Raw genomic sequence first — 23,558 nt, 5'->3', positions numbered from 1 at the left:
GCAATTACGGTTGCTTCGTTGAAAATCTCACTGACTTACTTGTATCTTTCAGTGTGTCTCTGATCTCAAGATCGCAAACACACATCGTTCGCTTTACTCGACAGATTAATCGGCTTGACACAAAATGTTAAGGTGACGTTACCTACCTGCCATGTTTATTTCGCGAATGTTAAACAGAATCGGGGTGAGAACTTCGTGGTATTAAGCAAAGCACATGTGGTCACGGTCCCGACGAAGCTTTCACTGATGTTATGCGCGAGCGTTATACACGGTGACCGGAGACGAAAAGGATTCGGTGTCTGAGAGAGAAAAACCACCTCGTTTAATTTGTGATTTAGGTGGCGAACATTCGCGCCAAGTTGCAAACAGTTTCGACAAAATCCGAGCGTGTTCATTTTATTTTCCGTTGGAAATGATTTCAAATGTGACGTATCTTATAGTTGATTTCCCTCGAGACATCCTGTGTGTATGTGCGAGTTGCTATCAACTCGCACGAATCGCGATGGGCACAATGTAATTATGCAGTTGCACGAGACTTGACGAGAGACGAACGTGAGGCGATCTGGTCGGATAAATCAGCGATCGCATACAACCACCGCGCGCATCAAAAGTGTTACGTTATGTATCGTGACAAGCACACGTGTCACACGTAACGAACGTGTCGTTAAAGTATCTATCACTCTTCGAAAGCGCGTTCACTTTGCACGGAAAGTCGTTCGATTCGCGTGTGCAGTCTCGACGCGGAGAAATCGCGGGAATTTTCTCTGACTCGTGCACACGACGAGTCCGATAATGTAATCGAAAATTGATTAAAAAAAAAAATATATATTTAACATTGTCTCGCTCGTATTTAAATTGATATCGCATTACAAAATCGCGCGCTTTTCCGCAAGTCTGAAAAACTCCGATCTCACGTTCGATTTCGTCACATCGAGAGAATAGCGCGCGATTATTTCGCGTGTCGATCGTTCGCGAGAAACGGCGGCGAGATATCGGATTTCATCGGTTTTATTATTCTCGCATGAATTAACGCCGCGTCAGTCTTGACGAGGAGAAGTATGAATGAACGCGTATTCCGGAACCGAGTACGTATCGAAGAGACGTTGCGTCGACGGTTGTTCTTATCTAGCCCCCTTATCTCGCGCGATTAGCGCCGAGCGACCGTGACGCGTTGTTTGTACTGTCAGCACATACATTTCGTGCTTCACAATGGTCGATTATTATCTTGCGCGCGCGGAGTTACTCTCGCAGGAAGCGCGCTCGGCCGCAGTGAAGCGACCGAAAAGAAATTTCGCTGTCACTTCTTATCTCGCGTGTGCTGAAATTATTAAAGTAAAATTTCCGCACAATTTTTATATCGTTTTTAAATAAAGTTATTACGAATAAGCGTGGTGTTTTGTTCTCAGAAGATTGAGAGATTTATTCCGCGATAATTTGCGAAAAGCGCGATTTGTACACGGCAGTTATTAAACCTTCTGGGTGTGCTCGTGTTAAGAGCAAACCGGTAGCATGTCGGTATGTATATCGCCAAAGGGAAAGTTTAATTCACAAGATCACATGCCGGTGCTTGACATGTGCACGCGTCAAGAGTTTAAAAAGCATTGGATATCCGAAGTAATGAAGGACCTGCGTGCGTGCGTGCGTGCGTGCGTGCACCTGCGCGGCAATTATCAGGTGTTCGCAATTCGCGAGCAACGACGATTCGAAGCAGCTGAAAGAACGACCGTCGAAGGCCGTCTTAGCAAGACGAAAGCACCTTGAGGCTTTCCTCAGCAAGACGATTCGAGCGTCTTAACTCTGATTAGCCCCTCGCGAATTGCCATCTCCGTGCTTTTCACCTTCTGTGAGAATTTGTTTGATACAAAGAAGATACGTTTTTGCGGTAAATTTTTTCGTTAGCTTTTGTATAAAGAATATTAATGCAAAATATTTTACTATTTCTATTTATTCTAAAATATATTTATTTTTTAATATTAAAATTATGTTTAATAGTTTTTCAATTTAAAAAATGTTGAAAATATCGAATTGTTAGCAATCAAGCACGCGCTCAAGAATCGTTTCGAGAAACAGCCGCGTCGATTGCTCGACGAATTCTTGTGCGCAAATCGTGTTGGGCGTAGCAGCAGCTGGAGCATCGAAAAAAAAAACACGCGTCTATAATGCGACTCGGCTCGAGTGGATGCAGGTGCGGAATAAAAGAAGCGATCGAATTGTTACAAAGAAAGCTGAGAGAGAGCGAACGAATTGTGTAAATAACACAGTGGTATGCATTTCGTTCGCTTGCAAGATTATTTCAATGTGTCTACTTCCCCTTTTAGTGGTCTCTTTATTGGCAATAACATCGTAAAGTCGAAGCGTGTCACGTTTCGACGAGTATGGTCGGCCAAGTCCATATACATTCCAATCGATTCTCGAGCAAACGCCAAACGGCTTCTGTAAACCGCGAAGCAGCTGGTCGAACACAGCTGCCTATCCTAATCCTTTCGACATCGTCGATATTTAAATTTTTTAAGCCGCGCTTTGTGTGATGTATAATTTTTTTTTTTTTTTTTTTTTTATTGCTAAAACAAAATTTATCGAGGGTGTGAATATAATGATTGGAAGCGGCAATGTTTTCGCGACGCCCAACTTTACATACACCGGTTTGGTAAGTGACGCTCGGAAATAGAAAGGTCGACCTACACACAGGAAACACCGCAAAACCGCGTGACCCAGAAAGGGAGTCCGGAGCAGGCCACGCATCGTAAGAAACGGAGACGATCGGTCGGTGATTGTACGACTTCGCGACCGTTGCCATCGAGAATGTGATTTGAGAGGATTATAAGATTGTCGTGACACAGATCGCAAAATTGTTATTTTACAAACAAATTGATTGAATTGAAATCGATTTGATGTTACGAAGAAAAGCAAGAAAGAATTATCCGCGAGTGGTATTTAAACCGCAAAATTCTCTCGAAGCACTGAGACAAGAGCATCGGCGAGGACTCTTCTGACGTAGTCTCTTCTTTCGCGCAGTTCGTTTTCAATTCGATCAGACGGAGAGCATCGATCGATCACAATTCACGACAAGTTGTTGATGAGACGGACATTGATATTTAAATTGTTACTGTCGCGCGTGCGAAACACGCTATTCGGGTCATTGCGTCAACACTACGCGTCCGCGACGATGGAGAAAAGTAGTTTTCCAAGTTTCCGCGAACAACGCCCCATCATCGCCGCGGGCACTTCGCGAGTACGTAGAAGATTATTTTGCAATTTCATTGTGAAACAAGAACGCAACTTAAACAATCACGGGCGTAGCTCGCGGAGAACGGAAACGAGCAGTTTCTAAGCAAAATATTGCGCGGAAAATGTGTCACATAAAAATAATCTTGCTTTGTTGTTATATTTTTGTCAACTCGCGAACGCGTAAACTTAATATGTCACGGACAATAATTGTGTGTTTTTTTAATATTCTTCTCTTACTTGGGAAGGAAGTTTATTCAACGACCAAACAAAATAATGTTTTTATCTTCCAGCTTTTTAAAAGTTCATTACACACACACACACACACACAACTTTCGGGCACTTATTCAGATAAGAGTAAACAGGAAAGGGGACGGCTCTGTTCTTTCCCTTGCCGCGTGTTCTCGCAGTTGGGTTAGGTTTGTGTGTCCTGAGTGATTCTTCGGACTAACGGCATTTCGAAATCCCCTCCGGTCCTCGCCCTTGCCGCTCCCGTAATTCCCGTTCTCTACGCGCGCGATAATCCAGCGGGACTTTTCGCGATATTTTCTTTTTCGACGCCGTCTAATGGCTAACAAACAAAACGCGACAAATGATCCGGCTTATAATGCAAGTCTCAATAGATTAAATAAAAAAAAAGAAAAATTAAATATCTCAATTATCTCATAACTTTGGAGAAAGGGCGACATCGAAAGATTATCAGAGTACGTATGAATGCACGCGTTTATATACACGTACGACTCTCTCTCTCGTCTTGTCTCGCGGAGCGTTTATTGCATTCAGGAACTGAACGCGTGACGTTATCGGTAATGAGAATCAAAGTGGTCGCCGATCTTTCACGTCGGGCACCATCGGAGGCACCTACCTAGTGAATGATAGACGCAAAACGAGAAAAATAAATGCGTACACGAGAGAAGATGAATGTAGACCGCCGCTACGCGGATGAGAAGAGGCGACGAAGCGTTAAAACGATGAGAAAGCAGTAACCGATCGACAATGAGTCGCGCGACGCGTATGAACGATCCAGTTACTCGGCCATCTTGGATATCAGCTGTCGCGATTACTCCGAGATAAAACATTGTCTTTGAATATACAAACTGCGGTATAAACTATCTTTTCTTTTTATCTCATTTATTTTATAAATGAGACAAAATGCCGACGTTCAACACACTCTTTTGGTTTTTGTCTAACAGTTTCCGCATACCTTTGTTACGCTACGGAGTTTCAGGGTCATCGTCAGTTGTTAAAGTTTCTTCTTTCGTAACAATTTGTTTCCTTTCTCTTTTGAAAAAAAAACAATTGTTTCAAGATAAATGGAAAAACATCGCGAAGTTTTTCTCTTCCGCGAAACGAGCTCCCCCCTCAAAAAAACGTCAAAATCACATTTACCTGTGGCGCGCGTGCGTTCACGGGCGTTAAATAATAAAAAGATAACAAACGACGATTACTTCCCGACTGTGCTTGAAAAGAAAACAATCGAGGCGCCTCAATTTTTCAAGCTCGAACGAGATACGCTCCGGTTTTATTCGCGCAACTAATGAAGTTTCGAACGAGAGAATAAAGTGAGTTGTGAGCACCCGCATACGCGCACGCACACACGCGATATAATCCGGAGAAAGATCGTCGTCGTCGTCGTCGTCGTCGTCGTCGTCGAACGCGCATGCATGCGGCCACGTGCGTGCCCGTGGCTCGACACGAATCCGTAAAGGATCGAGCGAATACGCTATACCGACGCAGCAAGGGGTCTCGTGTGCCAGGTGACGTTGGCGATGCATCGCCGTTGATAATTTAACTCGCGGTTAAACGGCGCGCATTTATGACGGTGGATGTTTTACAGTTAGCCGCACGCTGCGCCGTAACAGTATATTCGGGTGATTCCCTCCTCCTCTTCTGCATCGTGTCGGAAATACAGTGACCCAGTTGACGCGACAACGTAGTCGCAGTCGACACTTTTACTTGTAGTAATAATTAACAATTATTAATTACTTTTTTTTTCTTTGCAACGGTATCTAATTTACGCGCGCGATATACGTTCGTGTCAAATCTGAGATTTGAAATTTTTATGGTTCTTAATCATCGATTTGGTTTACGGTTACATTTAATAGATGTTGGAAGAGAGAGAGGAATGTTACTTGGCAATTTCTCTTTGTAAAAGAGATGCAGTTCGTATATTATTTTTACTCTTTCTCTTTCTCTTTCTTTCCTTTAGTCGAGTTTCCCGTTGAGATCCAGTGAAGTTAATTTCGCGTGCCATCTATTGTTAATTGATCGTGTTTGCGGACAATACGCGAAACATTTATCGCGGTGACTTTAATCTTGGCGAACGGAAATCGCGATCTTTGTTTTCAGATACGTCGTTTGACACAACTGGAGCGTGAATGAGACACAACACATTTCTATAACACGATCCGAGTTTTAAACTATCTTAAAGAACAGTTTCTACAGTTAGCCGCGCAAACTGCGCGGCTTGGTAACAGTATATTCATCGCTTCTTCCTTACGAGAAGGATGATGTATGTTGCAGGCGAACGGTCATCGCGCGGAGGTCGCAATGACGGAAGGAGAGCGTGAGAAGAGCATCTCTTCTTCGTCGAGTGGTTTGTCTAAACGAAATTTTTTCATACCATCTGTACATCTTAATTGGCAATATGATGCATCTCTTGTGTATCCTAAAATTTTTTTTCATTGCATATATTATTACATCGCAATTATTCGATGCACATATCTCGAAAGCAACTTTGTGCGTAATATATTCTCGTGCGCGCGTCAACATATCAGGGTTTTTAACACACACGGTTCGTTAAAACTAATAACACTAGCACCGATCGATGATACGGTTATTATTGATTATTTATGTATGAATTATTGACGTAGTACAAATCTATTTTTCTCCTTCCTTCATGGATGTTACGTATATTCGTGCTCTCGGCGCTACTGATATCGAATCTGTTCACGAATTATTCACGTCGCTCGCCTTGATATTGAAATAACCGCCGCCGTTCTAGTATCTCCATTGATTCGAATATTAAAGAACAACGTTGTCAACGTTGTGTTACGTACGCGTCTCACTTAGCGTTGAAAGTGTTACGTAATTAAGAATTTATATTTACTATCATTAATAATTAATATATTATTATTAAGAAAACACACAACAGATGTGAGAGTCTGTTTTTTCACAACAAATATGATCCAGGTCGGTTATTTATGTCTCGGACGAATTAATGACGTCGCCGTATATCGTAATACTCGACCGGCACGTTATTTACACACAAAGCTGGGTGGAGAGAGAGAAGAGAGAGGGTCCGATCTCACACACACACACACAGAGTTCAATGCCTTTTTTCCCTCTATCTGACGCGCTTTCCGTTGTTCGAAATTAAAATATGCACCCCGCGGCGTTTTTCGCAGCCGTGTTTTCGTGTCGCGCGCACACACACACAGAGATTGTGTTTCTCGTGTCGTGCGAGGGTGGGTGATTTTTTCGCGTGTACGGGGAATTGCCGTCTTTTGTGTTGCGCAACATTCACGCGTAAACAATGCAGTCGTTGCGCGGGAAGAAATGCGGGAGAGATCTCGTCCGACACACAACGGACGAGCGCGGAATAAAACACGACGACGCCCGCACGAACGTATAGAAAAGGGAGATATATATCCGCCGCCCTCTTCGCGCGCGGGAGAATCCCTTTAGAAATCTCCGTCGCATTCCCCGAGAAGGAATTCCTCTTCGTCTTTTATTGGATTTCTCAAAGAAAGCCGGTGTCACACACCGTTATGATACGATCGCGTATTGTATTACGATCTCAACAGAGAGAAGAGAGCTTCTCTCGCCGTAACTTCTCGCGAGTTGTGCTAACAGCGCGTAAACAATCTTACAAAACAAATTGTTGTCACAATAAACAACATCGACACTGAATTAATAAACTTTATTGGTCTGCATTTTGGAAGCTTTTTAACGCGTTTTTATATTTTCTACGAACGTTCGTTGCGTTATTTAAATTATCTCCTCGAGAAAAAACTAATCCTACCCAGAAAAAGTTTTTGAAGACACGTGACTTTAATCACGTGTTGTTTTTCCACTTCTCCCTCTCGCTGTTTTTTTAATTTTGATTCTCATGCGTTATTTCCGACATCTCTCTAATGTGTATTATATGATTTGTAAGACGTGTATACTAACTGTCATCGCGATGACAGGTTGTGTTCACTGACACACAACACGTTATAAAATAAAAACACTAACAACGTGCGCTTAAGCGCGCGCTTGTGTTGTGCTGTTAGTAAATGTTAGAAAACGCGTTTGCAAAAAGCGCCGTTTAAATTTGATCGCATCAGCGATTATTTGTCGCCTCGTTATTCGCTTCGAAAAAATCGATGATCGAGTCGAGCTATCGCGAGTGTGCGGCGACGGCGCGGCGGGCAATCGCGCGCTCATTAAGTCGCGATGAGGACAGCGGAGGAGAGCCACGTATGAAAGAGCCTGCGAACGACACAGACTTCTCGTGAGGCTGTAACAGGAGACCACATACACACACACGCACAATCGGTACTTCCGGCCTTAATTAATTGCGATTGGCCGGTTTTAAAGAACTTGTATCCCGTCCCCGCGTCGCCGGCCGGCAACGGACGATAGCTCGCCTAATAACGCACGATGCAGCGCGACGGGAAGAGAAGAGGAGGAGGAGGAGGAGGGAGGATTTTATCGACACAGGAAACGGTCCAGTCACAGGCTCTCGTCAAGCAAGCTAGTCGTGGCGCGAAGATAGACACAATAGGGAATTTCCTTCCCTCCGCGGATTCAAAAGGGGTTCTCGGAAGAAAGAACGCAACGTGTCGGGTGTCAAACAATAAAAATGGCGTTACATCGTCGCTCTCGTTATCGATGCGAACGGTGTTACTGTGCCGAACAGGTTAAGAGAGAGACGCTCTCGCGTTTACTTGTGTTACCGGTTGTAAGAGCGATATATATATATATATATATACGCGTCGAGAGAGCAAAAGGTGTATCGAGGCAATTAGAGCGTTGTGAAATGTGCGGCAACGCGAGTGATACAGAGGATCGAGCGAGATTAATTAATCCGTTAAGTGCTCCAATTTGCGCAAATCTATAAAAAAAAAAAAAATACACGCGCGAAATACCCTACTACTACGTACGACATGTATATTACAATTTTCTTTTATGCGATACAGACAAGTCTCTATCGAAGAGATCGAAGTTTAACTAATAAGATATCAATTCTCTTTTTTACTCCCTTCGCGGTAAATGGAGAAAGTTCTCAATTGCGCGTTCCAGAATTTTTAAATCAAATTCTTCGACCGTCTATCTTCAGGAAGATATTCGGACGGTCAATTTGGTTAAACCGCGTCGCTTGGCTAAAAATAAAAAAAAAATCGCCCTCTGAGTGATTCGACCGCTCCACCAAATCGTGATAAATTATCGTAATTCGCCGTAAACGGTTCCGAAGTAAATTCTCTCTTTCTCGTTGGAAAGCACATAAAGGCCGATTCTATCGGAGATGGCTCTCTCTCTCCCCGGGTCCACAATGGGTCTCTGAAATTCTTTATCGCGATTTCCTCGGTTCTCATTCGAGATTCTTCGAGAGCCGTTAAAAATTCCACATAAAGAAAGAGAAGAGCCCCCCTTGTGATTCCCTTCGACGAATGCTTCGACTGTTCGTCTGCTTTTCGTCTATTACTCTCGCGACACGGTGACAAGCGAGATGCTTTTTTTTTTTTTTTTTTTTAATGTGCCGACTGCACGAAGAAGACAGGAAAAGAGGTCGAGAGGACTCGCGCGCACAGGTCGGAAGGAATTCATCCCGAGACCACGGCGCTCTTTCTCTCTCTCTCTCTCTTTCTTTCTCCCACGAGCCTTTTTTTCGTGCCCGTGTACCCCTTTCTTTCTCTCTCTCTCTCTCTCTTTCTCTCTCTTGTAAGGAGTTTCTCTCACTTACGGACTCTCTCAGTACGAGAGGAAGCGACGTGTCGGGTCGACTCGGCACGACTTGACTCGAGACTCCACCTCGCTTGCCAACGTTTATCAAGTCGAGAAGTCAATGCACTCCCCTTACGTATAGCGCGGTCGCAAGCGGCCCGAAAGCCCGTATCATGTATGTACGAGACGTGTGTGTTCCACATTTGTCGCATTGTTTCGCAGCGACGAATCCCCGATATCGATCGTAAGATTGACAAAGTGAGACAATAAAGAAATTAAAAAAAAAAAAAAAAATTCAAAGGGTACGTAATTTTTCTTTTTTCAAAGGAACAAAAGATACATGAATGACGATAGTTTATGTGCTTGAGAAAGATTTCTGGTCAAGTTCTCGGAAGAGAGATTGAATATAGAAAAGTTGGATATTAATCTTTTAATTAAACATACACACAGAAAAATGCATACTGTATCAAGTATATAATAAGTTTATATATCCGCAAATATATTATAAGATTTTCGTAAATATTTAATTTACTCAAAATACAAATTTACTAAGATTTAGAGTGTATTTTGAGTAAATTAAATACTTACAAAGATCTTATAATATATTTGCGGATATATAAACTTATTATATACTTGGATACAATATGTTTTTCTGTGTGTATAAAAAGATGAGAAATTTTAGAAACTGTGAGAAAAATTATGCACACACAATTATCCGCGTGCGACGACGAGTCCGTTAAATATTAATAGAGAGAAAATCGTTTCACTTGTAAATTTCGAACGATTTTATTCTTTAAGAGAATTCTCGGGAAATAGAATACGATAGAAAATTTTCGTAACGCGGCATTTGCTGCGTTTAAAGCGGTTTATTTCTATAAGAGATATCCGGTGTGAAACCGGCTTGTAAGACATCGCGCAGAGCGGCGTTGGATGACTCGCGACCTGATGAATATTATATATATATATATATATATTCACTCGATGCCGCGGGTGTTGCACCGTAAGATACGCATTAATTGGAGAATCGACCGGAAGTTACGCGTTGCGCGTGTCTCACGCCGTGTCGCTGCGAGGCGCGTCATCTTGTGACTCGCCTTTCATTGAAGAAGAGAAAACGATCATGAAACATAAATAACGCATTTATTATCCACTCGATACTCTATCGATATGTGAGATATCCAGCAAATCCACAAAACAAACGATTAGATTGTCTTCTCTCTTTCTTCGACCTTAGATACAAATATCGCTCTTTAAGATACAAATATCGCTCTAGTTAACTATGAGTCACTTAGGTATTTACTTAGCGATAATTCGTCTTTACCGAAGCGGATGGAACAAAAAAAAAAGTCACGATAACGATCTTCCAGTATACTTTTGTGTTGACTCAAGACAACACGTAAAAATATTCAACGTTGTGAGATAAAGGTTTCGAAAAAAAAAAAATTACAATGTTTTTTGCGAAGATCGATTCCGCAAATCGACTCCAATTTTGTCGAACAGCTCGTCACAAATGTGTTCGAGCCGAGGTAGAAAAGAAACGCGCGTGAATGTGTACCGCGAAGTACGTCAGTCATGATAAATGGCAGCTCGCGCTTTTACAAACACAAAAGCATAAACTCCATATCGTGACTTTGGGATCGTATATACACCAAAACCAAGACGCCGAAGAGTCGCGCAGATTGGGGTGCGCGCGTCTGCAGCTGCTCTTCAAACAATTTCACGTCAGTTTCAATATTATATGGAAAGAGATAGCAAGTGTCTTCGAAGATCAGTCGCTGAGTGTGCGCGCGCGAAGCAACGACGAAGAAACTCGGAGACAAGACTTGGAATCTCAAAGAAGTTGCGTTGGTTGTGTGTATGTATACCGCATACTAAACAGATTTGCACCAACAGTGCTGGACAAAGGTGTTGTCACCTTTCGGTTCACAAGCCAAGTGGTGACTGTTAATTTGACGCGCAACGTACGTTTACGGATGCGCAAAAGCGAGCGATTTAACGAAATTTATTATCACACAAAACTTCAACACATCCCCGGATCTTCGTGCGCAGGATGCACTCGAAAGCGCCGTTTGTGCGCTACGCCGGAGCCATCCGCGCGGACGACCGGAAGTAGGCGTAATAACGAACTTCCATCGACCATACGCGACGGGAATACAATAACTTTGTGTGCGTGGGACACAAAGGCCATTCTCGGAAACGACAACACACGCACGAATTCCAAGCTTTCTCGTCCCCTCTTGCAGCGCAGGCAAAATTCATAGTTTTTAGAAGAAGAATTTTTTAAAAGCAACTTGAAACTGACCGGCGACCGAGTTATCCGAAAGATACTTTTTCTTTATGAAGAGACTGCGTAAAAAAAAGTGCCGGTATTGAGATAAAATTTGTCGCTTGACAGATGCAATTATTGTTTATTGACTTCCCTTATTGCTTTACGTACTTCCTTTCGTTTGTCATCTCACGACAATGGAAAACGATACCTAAGCGATAGGTTTTTATTGCGTCTCTCTCTGTGGAAATTCTAAGAAGAAGAAATAACACAGTCTTTCCACAGTTCTTTCGTGTCACGTAACGAATTAAGTATCGCGGGAATCAACGGTGACTCAAAAAGAGTATGTAGAATTGCATACCATATGTTCTTCGTAAGCGTGCGAATTTAATTGCAAACTCTGTTGCCACGCCAGATGTACAAAGTAAAAAACAAAAAATACCATTTACACGAACCCGACTTTTAATTGATATTAATTTTTTTAATACATTAATTGTACAGAATCGTACATGACTTGTCTCAGTATTCAACTTCATGGAAAACCATTAAAGTCAATAAGAGGCCAAGTGCAAATTATTTAACGTGTTTAAATTTATACACTTTCTATTATTCGAATTTTAATTGTTTCGAATTAATGTTTCGCATGCCTCTCGAAAGTTTCACAACACAGATTTTCTTGCGAATTGTTTTACATCTGTTTTCGACGTTGCGTTTTCAGCGCAATCTACAGAATTTCGGACGAAAACTGAGGTATCGGACAGACGTCAATCGATTTCTCTTTTTCTCGAATAGTTTTTGCGCGAAATAAAATAATACCGGAGGTAGACACACTCACATTGGGAGAGGAGGTTCACGGAAGAAGCGCGTTCGTTGACTCACTGAGAGAGAGAAAGAGAGATCGCGTCACGCGGCAACTCTCATTAAAGCGCGACCTCGCGAATAAATTCGCGAGAAACGTACGATCGTCGCCCCGAGGAGGAGAGGCCACAATCAGGCTCGTCGATGCGTATACGATATACGGTACGTTCGTACATCGTCGAGCCCACGCCGTCCATATAAGGACTGCCCACGCCGATATCTATCGTCCGAGATACCGATGAGCAATTACCGGATTGAGAAGCTGACCTTGGTCCGCTGGGAAAACCTGAATGAGAAACGATAGCCGATCGAAACTTAGCGCCTTCGCAACAATACGCACCTAACGAGAGGTTCTCGTCTCGCGTAAACACTTTGAAACAATTTGAAAATCGAACAACGGTATATTTTCAATAAAAAAAAAAAAAAAAAAAAAAACGGAGTTATTATCGAACGTTACGAGGTGTTTGATTTGTAATATTCGACACGCAATTGAATTTCAGAAACCGACGTTACGCACAAATTGAAAATAATACGTAATATCTGTTGTCGGTAGTCGCTAGCGTTTGATTGGAAAATAGTTCCAACTGAATGAGCTTCGTTAGAAAGTTACAACCGTGAATCATAATTCACCTACACTACACAGAGATAGTGTTTCAACTTGAAATTCTGAGATCTCTGCAAGATCACCTAGAAAATTTCTTTCTCACGAGCCAACGGCGACAATGCGAAATTGAGGTCATTCGCTACGTTGCGTAGGAATAGTGGCGAATAGGATCAGCGAGGTTAATCAGATCGGAAAGAAAAAAAAACGATAAGGTCGCCCATTCCGCCGTTAACCCGCGACGTATTCTCTCATCGACGCGATCGCGACTCATTGACGATTAGCATTAACGTTCGCGCGTTCTCTTCTTCTTTTTCCTTCCCTCCCCCACCCCCCTCCGATTGTTCTAACTCGCGTGTTTGAGAAAAGATTTTTTTTTTCTGCATTAAATTCAGAACAAGCTCCGTCGTTATAAAGATATAAATTTAGAACGTTCGTTGACTGATAACATTGTGTGTCACCGTTACACGCTTCTAATGTTGAACGAAGAGAAAATATCCAACATTCTTCATTCTGTTTCGAAAAAACCACTCTCTTTTATTAAAGTGAACCTTATCTCTCACTTTCTTTTGTTAAGAGTTTTTGTTTTAAGTTTTTTATTCTTTGTTTTGTTTTCTTGCATGTACTTTACTTAAGAGACACGGTAATTTTATTTATGCACGTACGTATGTACGATATAAATATACAAGTGAGTGACAACAAAGATGACATCACCACGTTCGATCAAGTCTATGTATTTTTTATATTTATATACACGACGCGACGGTTCATTGTCTCGCTTGTGTGAATCATTCAATTCTATTGTGGATAATAGAATTTTCGATCGACCTTTTTAATTATATTTGCCCATCACAAGTATTTACACACACGGTATACGTGTGTATAAATTACATCGCATCAGTTTGTTGTGTGCAATAGTCGGAACATATTTATATTCCGTTTAATTTGACAAGTTGTTAAATGCAAATTTCTTCTCAAACGTTTTCCGCTCGTTTAAATCACATCCGTACGGAAAATCGCTTCTATTTTCCATCAAGAAAAAGAAGATCGTAAAATCGAAAGAACAATATTCCCGAGGATCGGGAGAACTTTCTGATCCCGAAACCTGAAACCGTGCTGTGGAGAGAAAAGGTTCCGGAATCGCGCCGCGGTGCGCTTATAACCCGGCGAGAAAAGGTCACACAGCGCGGATCCCCCGTCGAAAGTTCAGACGTAAAGGGACCATACGGCGCGAAAGAGATCTTTTACGCGCGCGGGCGGGTGCGAGGGGATGATTTTATTATTACCGTTCGTGATCTCGCTATGCGTGATTGAGCAATGGCAGAGAGTTTTCGACCACGCAACAGCGTCCCACGTGCATCAAACGCGCGTCCGATTCTCCGCTGATGATGATTCTTCGCTAATGACACGTGGGCGGTGTAACAATGATATCAATACACGTTCGACGTCACATATCAAATAAGAAAAGAAAGAAATCATGTGGTAAGCACAGAGATTAAAAAAAAAAAAAAAAAAAAAAAAAAAAAAAAAAATGTGTCCTACGTTTAATCTCAATCAACAGGATGTCGCTGATTGTTCTCACGCGTGTCTATTTCCAGGATTTTACTCTATAATAGAATATATAAAAATATAGTCTCCGTCGCACGATACGTTTTTTTTTTTTTTTATTTCAATTCTATTTCTAACAATGTGCCGTGAATTATCACCGGATGTACGCGGAACTTTATCTTCGCGCGAGTGGTGAGTTTTCTTTTCTTTCTTTTCTCTTTTTTTTTTTTTTTTTAATACGCGAGCCTAGAACAGCGAAACGATTAGGAAACGGAAAATTATCGCGACTTACATACATACCGGTAACGATCGTTACGTATAGCGGAGTTGCGTGAAAAGCAGCACGCGATGATCCCATGGCTGAACACGTATAATTCCGCCACGGCGATCGCACGTGTGTGAGGAAATTCTCTCTCTCTCTCTCTCTCTCCACCTCTTTCCGCGATTATCAATCGCGGATATTAATTACTCACAGAGAAGAAGAAGAGAGCTCGCGGGCGCTCGCGCGTGTGACTTTACTCGTCGTCATCATCGTAATCATCATCGAGCATCGAGAGATACGTACGCATCGACCTTGTCGTCGACTCGATTGCGTTATGTGATAATTACTCTCGCGCGCTCTAAGTATTAATGACTGCGAATCATTAAAATCGCCGCGTCGACGGACAAGAAAAATCGAGTTTGTTTTAATTATGCGAGCGCGCGACTCAATTAGTTCGTTGCGCTTAATTACTTCCCGTTCGATGTCACGTATAGCGACGACAGTTTCGAGTTTCGAATTTTGAATGTTTTATATCGATTTTACCTACGATTACGTGTCGATAACGTTCTGTTGGCGCGTTCCGAACAATTTGTTGTTTATCCACGACGCGTTTATCAACGTACGTGTTTGTCTATAAAGTTCATTTATTTCGCTAAGTGAAATCAAGTGTCATAAATAGAAATCTTCCGGTGTGGTTTGTTTTCCACGACAATTACAACATGTGAGAAACTTGCCTTCTCGCTTCAACCCGAGATACTCATCATCACAGAGAAAACACAATTCTCCGATCTTAGCCGGATTTTATGAAGAAACTGTATTATTTAACTCCCTGCCGGGATCGCGTTGTTGTGTGCGTTGTGTGGGGCAAGAGTATATAATTAAATATATTACACATATAATCGGTATCAGAGAACGCGGGCGCGAACGAGTGGTAAACTCGTTCTCGTTTCAAACATTTATTCCCATTATTAAATCGCAAATAATTACAACAATCATCAAAAGCCTTCTGTGCGTACCGCTTCTATTTAATCAATAAAAAGTGTAATTAGTATGTTTTAACGCTCTATACTTAACAGCCTCTAGTCTTCAATTGCACTTTAACCTCTTTAACACATTGTGTGAATTTGATTCCGACCTCACTGAACAACGCGTATGTATAAACAATCAACGTTGTATATCATTTGTCGCTGTTTCAACCGACGTTTTTGAAAATTTAAACACCGAATCTTATTAGCACTTGGCATGTCATTATATCGACATACCAGTTCAATAAAAAAAACTGTTGCGACAAAACGATCAGAATCAGAAAAAAACGAGCTCTGTTTCTTTGTTTACTTAATAAAAAAAAAAAAAAAGAAACATGACAAATCGTCGACCAAAAGTTAACTCGAGAAAACGAAGCGGTATACGAGTGACTTTGCGTATCTTCCTTTTTCTCAATCGTACACCCGGAAAGTTTGTAAACATTGGAACACGAGTTATTTCGGTATACAGACTGGAGTACGGGGAAATAACGCTCTAAATAAATCAGAATATACAAACGAATATACAAACGTTTTTTTTTTTTTAACGTGTGCGCTCCAGTGTTTAAGATCGTTCCGGGGCACCGCCGATCCCACCGCTGCGGGAACGCGCAACCAGAGACGAGCGAGGTTGCGCAGAGGTTAGGTGAAACGTCACCTGCGAAAATTGGAAAGTTTGCGAGGTACTCACGTTTTCAGGCTGGGACGAACGCCTCTGCCGCGGCACACAGAAGAGCGGCACGCCGCTTTCCCGCTTCTTCTCCAATATAGCGGCTTCCGATTTCCTTCTTCTTTGGAGCAGCAAACCGTAACCTTGCCGTGACACACCGCGTGCGTCTCTTCTCTTCTCTCTCTCTCTCTTCTTCTTTCCCTCCTTTTTTTTCTCGTGTCGCTTCTTCTTTGTTTTCTCACAAATCACCAGAAGAAGCGCGCACCAGCGCGCGTTTCACTAATGAATGATAAGTATGTACTTACGCACTTTGTTTCCACACAATTTTTCAATCGCGGAAGAACGAAGTCGTCCATCCGGTTCGATACTCTCTCTCTCTCTCTCTCTCAATCGATTGTCGTCTCGAGAGATCACGTTTTACTCGCATCAATGACGGTCCAGGTGCAACACGAACGCGCTTGAGCGTGAAACGTTATGTTCTATATTATGGTACTATCACGTTACACGCGCGCGCGTCGACGATTTACACACGCGAGATTGTCCGCGCCCGGGACAATTCACACCGGCTCCGAATCCCCGAATCCGATTTCTTGATCACTCACGATCCACGCGATATCACAGGATATATATATTATTATTGCTCTCTCTCTCTCGCTTGTATTTCGTCGCAAGTCGTATCGTTGCACCTTGCGGAAGCGAACAATCGAACAGTAACGCACTGAAGTCAGTCGCGCACGTCGCCGCCGATATAAATATATCGAATATCTGTTACCGACGCGATTTATTTATCCGTGATAACCACACGGAGCGTATGATTATTCTTCGCTTCGAATTCTTTCGTCCGGACGTGATCGCGCACGCGAAATCGAAACGCGTCGATCGCGCGTAGACACAACTTCGCGATAATACAACAAAAACACACTTTCATGCGAACATCGACACTCGGAAACGCTGACAGTTTGCGGCTCCGCGGTGCTCCGCGGAAAGACTGAACTTGCTTCTGGAGAACCGGTCGCTGTCGATCTCCCCCCTCCCCTCTCTTCGACCGTTTCACTACTCGACTCCCTCCACGCGGGGCAAACTTCAGGCTATAACGCGTGTATACGTGTGTGTGTATGTCCACGGTAGTTCTCTCTTCTTTATCCCGCGCTACTCCGATTTTCTTCGAAGGGTATCGGAGGCCCGCACGAAAATTAGACGACCGTTTTCTGTCAACGGCCGAGTCTCTGTCACACTTTCGTCATATTCGGAAGAGAAGTTCCGCGCCGTGAAGTAAAAATTATATGACAAAAAGAGTCACAAAGGAACAACGCAGATATAACATGTAGCGAAGAACACATTTGTTTTTCAACGCATTGTTTTTCAACTCACGGTTCTCGATTCTCGCCAACAACGACGCAAGGTCGTTTTTACAATCGTGATTCTTGTATCATAATTCATGAATTCAATCAATTCACAGTAAAATCGATATATATATTTATCTTCGCAAAGTCTCGCACAAAACATACGCGTGTATGGCTTCGACGTCGAGCGTGTGTGTATAAATGATATATTCTTTCAGATCGTTGTATATGCGTTTTCGAGGGATCGCGTTCTATTTTCGATCACGGGCTTCGGATGCGGGCGAGCGTTATTCTTCCCGGGAACCGGCGTTCCATCCGGGGTCCGCATCTTCGCGCGTGTAAAACAATTTACACGTTTTTTTTACACATATACGCGAACCATCTTTTTTTCACGCGCAATCTGTGCGCGCGAGCGTCATTCGTATCCGCAACGTGTGCGCAACATCAAAGCAATCTCACAGCACATACGCAATTATGTCCATATGTCGTTACGGTACTTCGTGCGCCGTGTTTGCTTCTTTACGATCATTTTACAAAATAGATTGAAGAAAATAAGATAAGAGACGTGTGCAAATTAACGCAAATTAAATGGCTCGATCGATTCGACGCGAACTTTCGCAATAAACGGCAAAAATATTTACACGTTATTAAAAAAAAAAAAAAGTTTCAACAATACAAAGGTTCAAAATCCATTAGCTTCGCCTTGGATTAAGGTAAAAAGAAACAACCCTCCGGGAGGTCCGAATATAATGCGGGGCTGTCAGAAGCTATGCGTGTGGCGCAAAACAGATCTGGTTAAGATCAGATACGGATCTCCCGCATTGCTGCTGTACCCTGCCCCTGTCCTACATGTCACGCAGCTACCCACGCTAATTAGTCCATTATCATCACTACCGGCAGCAACTCATCGTTCGCGTTTTACCGTTTACTCGCCGTCTCCCCGCTCCGCACGCGGGGCGGTAGATGTAACTTTAATGACGGTGTACCAAAGGCGTGACCGCGTACTTTGTTTTTGGATTGAACGCGAACGACGCGCAGTTAAATCGTGAACACACACGTAACAGAACCGCGTATCCCGCGATATAATCTAATTATACATAACCGACAAGACACGCGTTATGTAACGAACAAAAAATATTCAGAAAAAAATAAAAGATATCTAGTGTGAAAAGTTGTGTACGTGTAAAAATCATTTTGTATGTGTAACTTTGCTCGTGTATAAAGAAACTTTGTTTTCACTCCGCGTGCATTAGTAATTTTAAATGTTACAGAAACGTGTGTGCCGGAGGTGTGTTTGCGGATGAGAAAGTGCGCGCATATATATGTCAAACGCTCCGCTTTGTTGACACCTCTTTCGTGTCAGGTTCGCGATGTAGCGTATGTACGTTCGACATCGCGGTGACAAATTCGCTTTTGACCTTCGTATCTTTGCCGAGGCGTCGGCTCTTGTCTCGTGGGACAATGAAGAGAGGGTTCCCCTCGCGCGACACGATCCGGCGCACCCATCACCACCACGTGGCACGGACGCGTGCCGGGCGCGTTTAATTTCGCTAAAACCCGACGCGAATAATAAACTAGCGGTCTAGACGGTCCACAACGTTGTCGTGTTCGGGGGAGGGGGAGAGTATTACTATTTGTTGCCCCGCGAGCACGTGGGCGTCCACCGTGTAGGAGTGCCGGCCGGACATGACGGGGACATCGGACGAACGGATGGACGAGCACGTTACACACGTGTGTACATGCACACACAATACGTGCGCGTGTGGGCCGTAGTTTCCTCTCTGTGGCTAAAACTCAGGAATTCAGGAATCGTTGGGGCGATAAAAAAAACCACCGGACACTGCCGGTAGAAAACAAAGTAAGAGGAGGAAGGAGACATTTTAGACGTAGGATGTGGTCCGATGTTCTCGTCTGGCAAATGTGCTATGTCAACATGCGGTAAAGCGCATCCTAGAAACGAGCAAAGTTCATTCTCTTTAACATTTATTTTTCTCTTCTCTTTATAGAAAGTAATTCGATCCGAACGAATTGCGAAGGTTTCATCTTGTAGGATGCGGACTGTGTTAATTCGGCAGATTCCCTCATGTGAAAAGCGATTATACGGGATATAAACGTCTCTCGAGAAGATTAAACGGAGCAATAACATTCCGTTAATTAGTTGATCCCATCGAGTGACACTCCAAGGGTTTCCTTGTAAAGCACTTAGCATAGCTGTGTCGAGAGAAACTCGATTACTCACGTAATTGACTACGTCAAAAAAAAAAAAAAGAAAAAAAAAAGATCGTTGCTGGGTGCGACTTACGGAATGTTGTCAAGAATACATTTGCCGTTCCTAGCAAGAACTACTGAATAATGTATGCGAAATGTTTGTATAATTGTTTGTTTAATTTTGTATAAATTTTAATCAGTACGGTATGCTGAATTCTTCTTCCACATTATCATCCTCATATGTCTCGGGCTCGAATACCGGACCATCATCCTTGTCTTCATCTGTCTCAGATATGTCGAATATCGGTATCGGTTTCATCCTCCGAACTGCTCTCTCTATTTTGTGCACCACAGCAATGTCCCACTTGGTGCTTATAAAATTGGTCACTCTGCAGTCCTTAGTCTTACCGACTCTTCCGGTTCTACCACATCTGAAGTAATAACGCGCAACGTTACAAATTATATCTTGCACAAAGATTCTATATCGGAGATTAATATCTGTACTATAATTTGTACGTTCCAGATTTGCAAGATAGAATATTACAAAAAATAGCAGCAATATACCTGTGAATATAATCGGCAGTTGCGGTTGGGAATTCGTAATTCAGCACGTGGCGTACCTTTATTGTATCCAATCCCCGAGAACCCGCATTTGTTGTGCACAATACTTGGCATCTACCACTCTTGAAAACGGCGTACGTGTTACTTCTCACGTTAAATGGCAAACTGCCATGTAAGCAAGCCGTTTGTATGTTACTTGCCTCCAGAAATTGACTGACCCAATTGCAAGTGGTGCTCTTGTTAGTAAAGATGATCACTTGCTCTTTTTGAGCGACTTTCGGCTTAATGTACTTTAGAAGTTCCGCTGGTTTGTCGTCCGGTCCTACTCTCATAAATTTCTGTGGCACGATAATATGATGTAGTTTATCCGAAGTCACATTAACTAACGAGTCCACCTGCGAAAGAATAAACAAATAAAACACACGATCTTAAATCTTTATTTTATATAATTCTTAAGAAGATATATTACATTTATGATATTGTGTAAAACTTCCGACATCCTAGAAGGCATGGTTGCAGATGCTAGTGCAAACTGAGCAGCTATTGGTAGTTCAGTGTCGTCCATATCTTGCCTAAATCCGAGCTAGAATAAATTGTGTAGCGTTGTTTATACATTATAAGTTTCACAAACAACTACTAATATATATACACGCATAATGTATGTATGTACATACCGGCACTCTTTTCAAAAACACTTGTAATTTATCTTCAAATGTTTCGTGAAACAAAGCATCTGCTTCATCCAGTACAATAGATCTGACCATGTCTAATTTATAAATTCTGGTTGTGGTTAACTTGCTGATGACTCCAAAACTAGCTATGATAATGTCAACTTCACTCACAGGTGGATTTAACATCATTTTCTTGGTTTTTCCTCCAGTTATAGTCTTAGTGTTAATATCAAGATACTGACATAATTTTTGTGCTTCCAGCTATAAAAAGAAATACAGTTTAAAAACATTGTTTGTAATATCAATTTCATATAAAATTTATTACAATACAAACCCCAATTTGAAATGCTAATTCTCGAGTAGGTGTCACTATCAATCCTAGCGGAGAATTATATCGTGTGTCTGTTAATTTTTTCCACCTGTAAATCTTGTCAATCATAGGTAAAAGATAAGTAAATGTTTTTCCACATCCAGTTTCAGCAGCAATAACGGTATTAGCACCACTCATTATTATAGGCAATCCACGTGTTTGTATGTCCATAGGTTTTGTTATATCATATCTTTCTAAGATTTTGACCAGTTCTGGATTCAAACCAAAATGTGCAAAACTATCATACTCTTTGTCAGACTCACAATTGCTTTCTTCTTCCACCTAAAATTTTTATAAAACATGCTTCAAAGAAACAATTTTGAATACAAATAAGAAACACAAACATAGCAAAACATTAGTAAATATTTATTACGTACATTTGTAAGAGGATGTATAAAGAAATAATCTCCTTTTGATTTATAATGATGCCATCCTTTGGTAGCCAGTGGTATTGGTACATATTTGGAATACGTTTGCCCTTTATAAAAATTAAATTCTTTTCTTTTGCAACTAATTATTGGTGTCTGTTCTTTTATGGCTTTTGGTACCTCAGGATGTTTAACATGTTTGTATTTAGATTTAGAACCTTTTCTCTGTAAGTGTAACAATAATTCAAAATAAATAAAATTAAGAAACAGAAAACGTGATACTTACATAAAATCTCTGTACAATTATGGACTGAACTTTTGTAGTTTTGCGACACAAGTCACAAAATTGAAAAAACATTATCGGTTATTACATGTAACATGTATTTACATAGATAAAACAACTCTAAAACATTGCTCTAAAATATAAACAGTTTAGGTTTAGGATTTTAGGTTATGCAGTCGAAAACTCTTGAAAGCTCTTATCCAGAGAAAAGACTGAGAGCGGCCGTGGCCATATGATAAACTGTAATAATGGCTTTTTCGCCCTGTAAGCCAGCGCTATGTTCGTGGGTGGTGCACATTGGCAACTACGTAACCATGTCCACGATCGACTTGTCTTTCTACCACGAATCCTAACCTTGTACGTTCCAGAAGTTTTGGTTTCCTATCTAATGCAAGTACTTTGTCACAGCTCGGTCGCGATTCGACATCGTTCGATTCTCGAGATATCGAAATACGAAATTAGGAAATAGCGGGAAATCGCGGCAAACACACGAGACGCGGAGCAGAATAAAATTTAATCTCTATTCGAGAACAAATGTAACTAAAAATATATTAAAAAAAATATGTAGACTTTTATAAACTGCGTGACAATTTGTACGACGTATAAGCGTAATTTTATCGCGATTCCGAGTTTTTGTCTTTCATTGTTACGATCAATCAAAGAAAAAATAGATAAATTGTTAACGAGAAATATTGTTCTCGATTTAGAAAAAGAAATAAACAATAAATAAATTAGACAACAATATATATATATATATATATATATTAGATACTACGTTCGCGAAAATTAATATTCTCGATTATGTCAAACAAGAAAGAGAACTAAGAAATTTAATAAATGATAAATTTTAATATGAAAGAATGTGAAAAATAAACAATTGATAAATTAGATAACAATATATTAGATACTACGTTCGCGAAAATTAATACTCTCGACTATGTAAAACAAGAAAGAGAACTAAGAAATTTAATAAATGATCAATTTTAATACGAAAGAGAATGTGTGTGTGTGTGTGTGTGTGAAAAATAAGCGTGTTATGTTCAATGCCTGAGATGTTTTTCAACCGGCGAGTTTTTTTCTTGTTTTGACGCTCGAGAGACCGCTCAACCTCAACCTCTACTATGCGACTGTGGGCCCGCGACGCGAAGGAAAATCCAAAAGCGCAGAAGCGCATAGTGGGGAACGCGTGCGCGTGATGGGAACTTCTACTGCGCTACTCACAGCGCAGCGCGTAGCCTCAGATCTCGTCGATCTTTCGAAAGTAACAGACGTGTTGTGCGCGATTCGAAATTTTTCTTTTTTTTGTTATAACAAATTCGTACGCAATTTTATGCAAAAGTAAAGTGAATTTCTTCGTCAATTATTCTAATCTCG

At 41.6% G+C, this 23,558-nt stretch overlaps 2 protein-coding genes across 2 annotated transcripts in view; both read right to left on the bottom strand.

Annotated features, from left to right (window-relative positions):
- Positions 1 to 17,348, bottom strand: part of LOC109855483 (signal-induced proliferation-associated 1-like protein 2) — a 57,090-nt gene extending 39,742 nt beyond the window's left edge. Inside the window, exon 1 of the mRNA XM_020429779.1 lies at positions 16,402 to 17,348. The gene's annotated coding sequence lies outside the window, so the exon portion shown is untranslated. The remainder of the gene's footprint in view (positions 1 to 16,401) is intronic.
- Positions 17,349 to 20,096: 2,748 nt separating this feature from the next.
- On the bottom strand, positions 20,097 to 22,406 carry LOC109855471 (probable ATP-dependent RNA helicase DDX28). Its single transcript, XM_020429751.1, has 7 exons — positions 22,188 to 22,406; positions 21,911 to 22,126; positions 21,498 to 21,815; positions 21,167 to 21,424; positions 20,962 to 21,075; positions 20,496 to 20,887; positions 20,097 to 20,362 (listed from the first exon to the last, which is right to left on the bottom strand). The coding sequence occupies exons 1-7, from the start codon at positions 22,257 to 22,259 to the stop codon at positions 20,128 to 20,130; spliced, it is 1,605 nt and encodes a 534-aa protein (XP_020285340.1). The 5' UTR covers positions 22,260 to 22,406; the 3' UTR covers positions 20,097 to 20,127.
- Between the last annotated feature and the right edge of the window lie 1,152 nt (positions 22,407 to 23,558).

The sequence above is a fragment of the Pseudomyrmex gracilis genome, unplaced genomic scaffold (assembly GCF_002006095.1).
Source record: "Pseudomyrmex gracilis isolate BER0280 unplaced genomic scaffold, ASM200609v1 scaffold_90, whole genome shotgun sequence".
NCBI lineage: Eukaryota > Metazoa > Arthropoda > Insecta > Hymenoptera > Formicidae > Pseudomyrmex > Pseudomyrmex gracilis.
The sequence above is the reverse complement of the archived record's forward strand: the minus strand, read 5'-3'. Positions and strand labels throughout refer to the sequence as shown.

Bases quoted from the DNA above. Each gene is read 5' to 3' on its own strand.
- LOC109855471 (XM_020429751.1), bottom strand. From the start codon at position 22,259: ATGTTTTTTCAATTTTGTGACTTGTGTCGCAAAACTACAAAAGTTCAG. The intron at 21,816-21,910 runs GTACGTAATAAA...TAAAAATTTTAG, and splicing joins TTATACATCCTCTTACAAAT to GTGGAAGAAGAAAGCAATTG. The intron at 21,076-21,166 runs GTATGTACATAC...AATTTATTCTAG, and splicing joins TGTTTTTGAAAAGAGTGCCG to CTCGGATTTAGGCAAGATAT.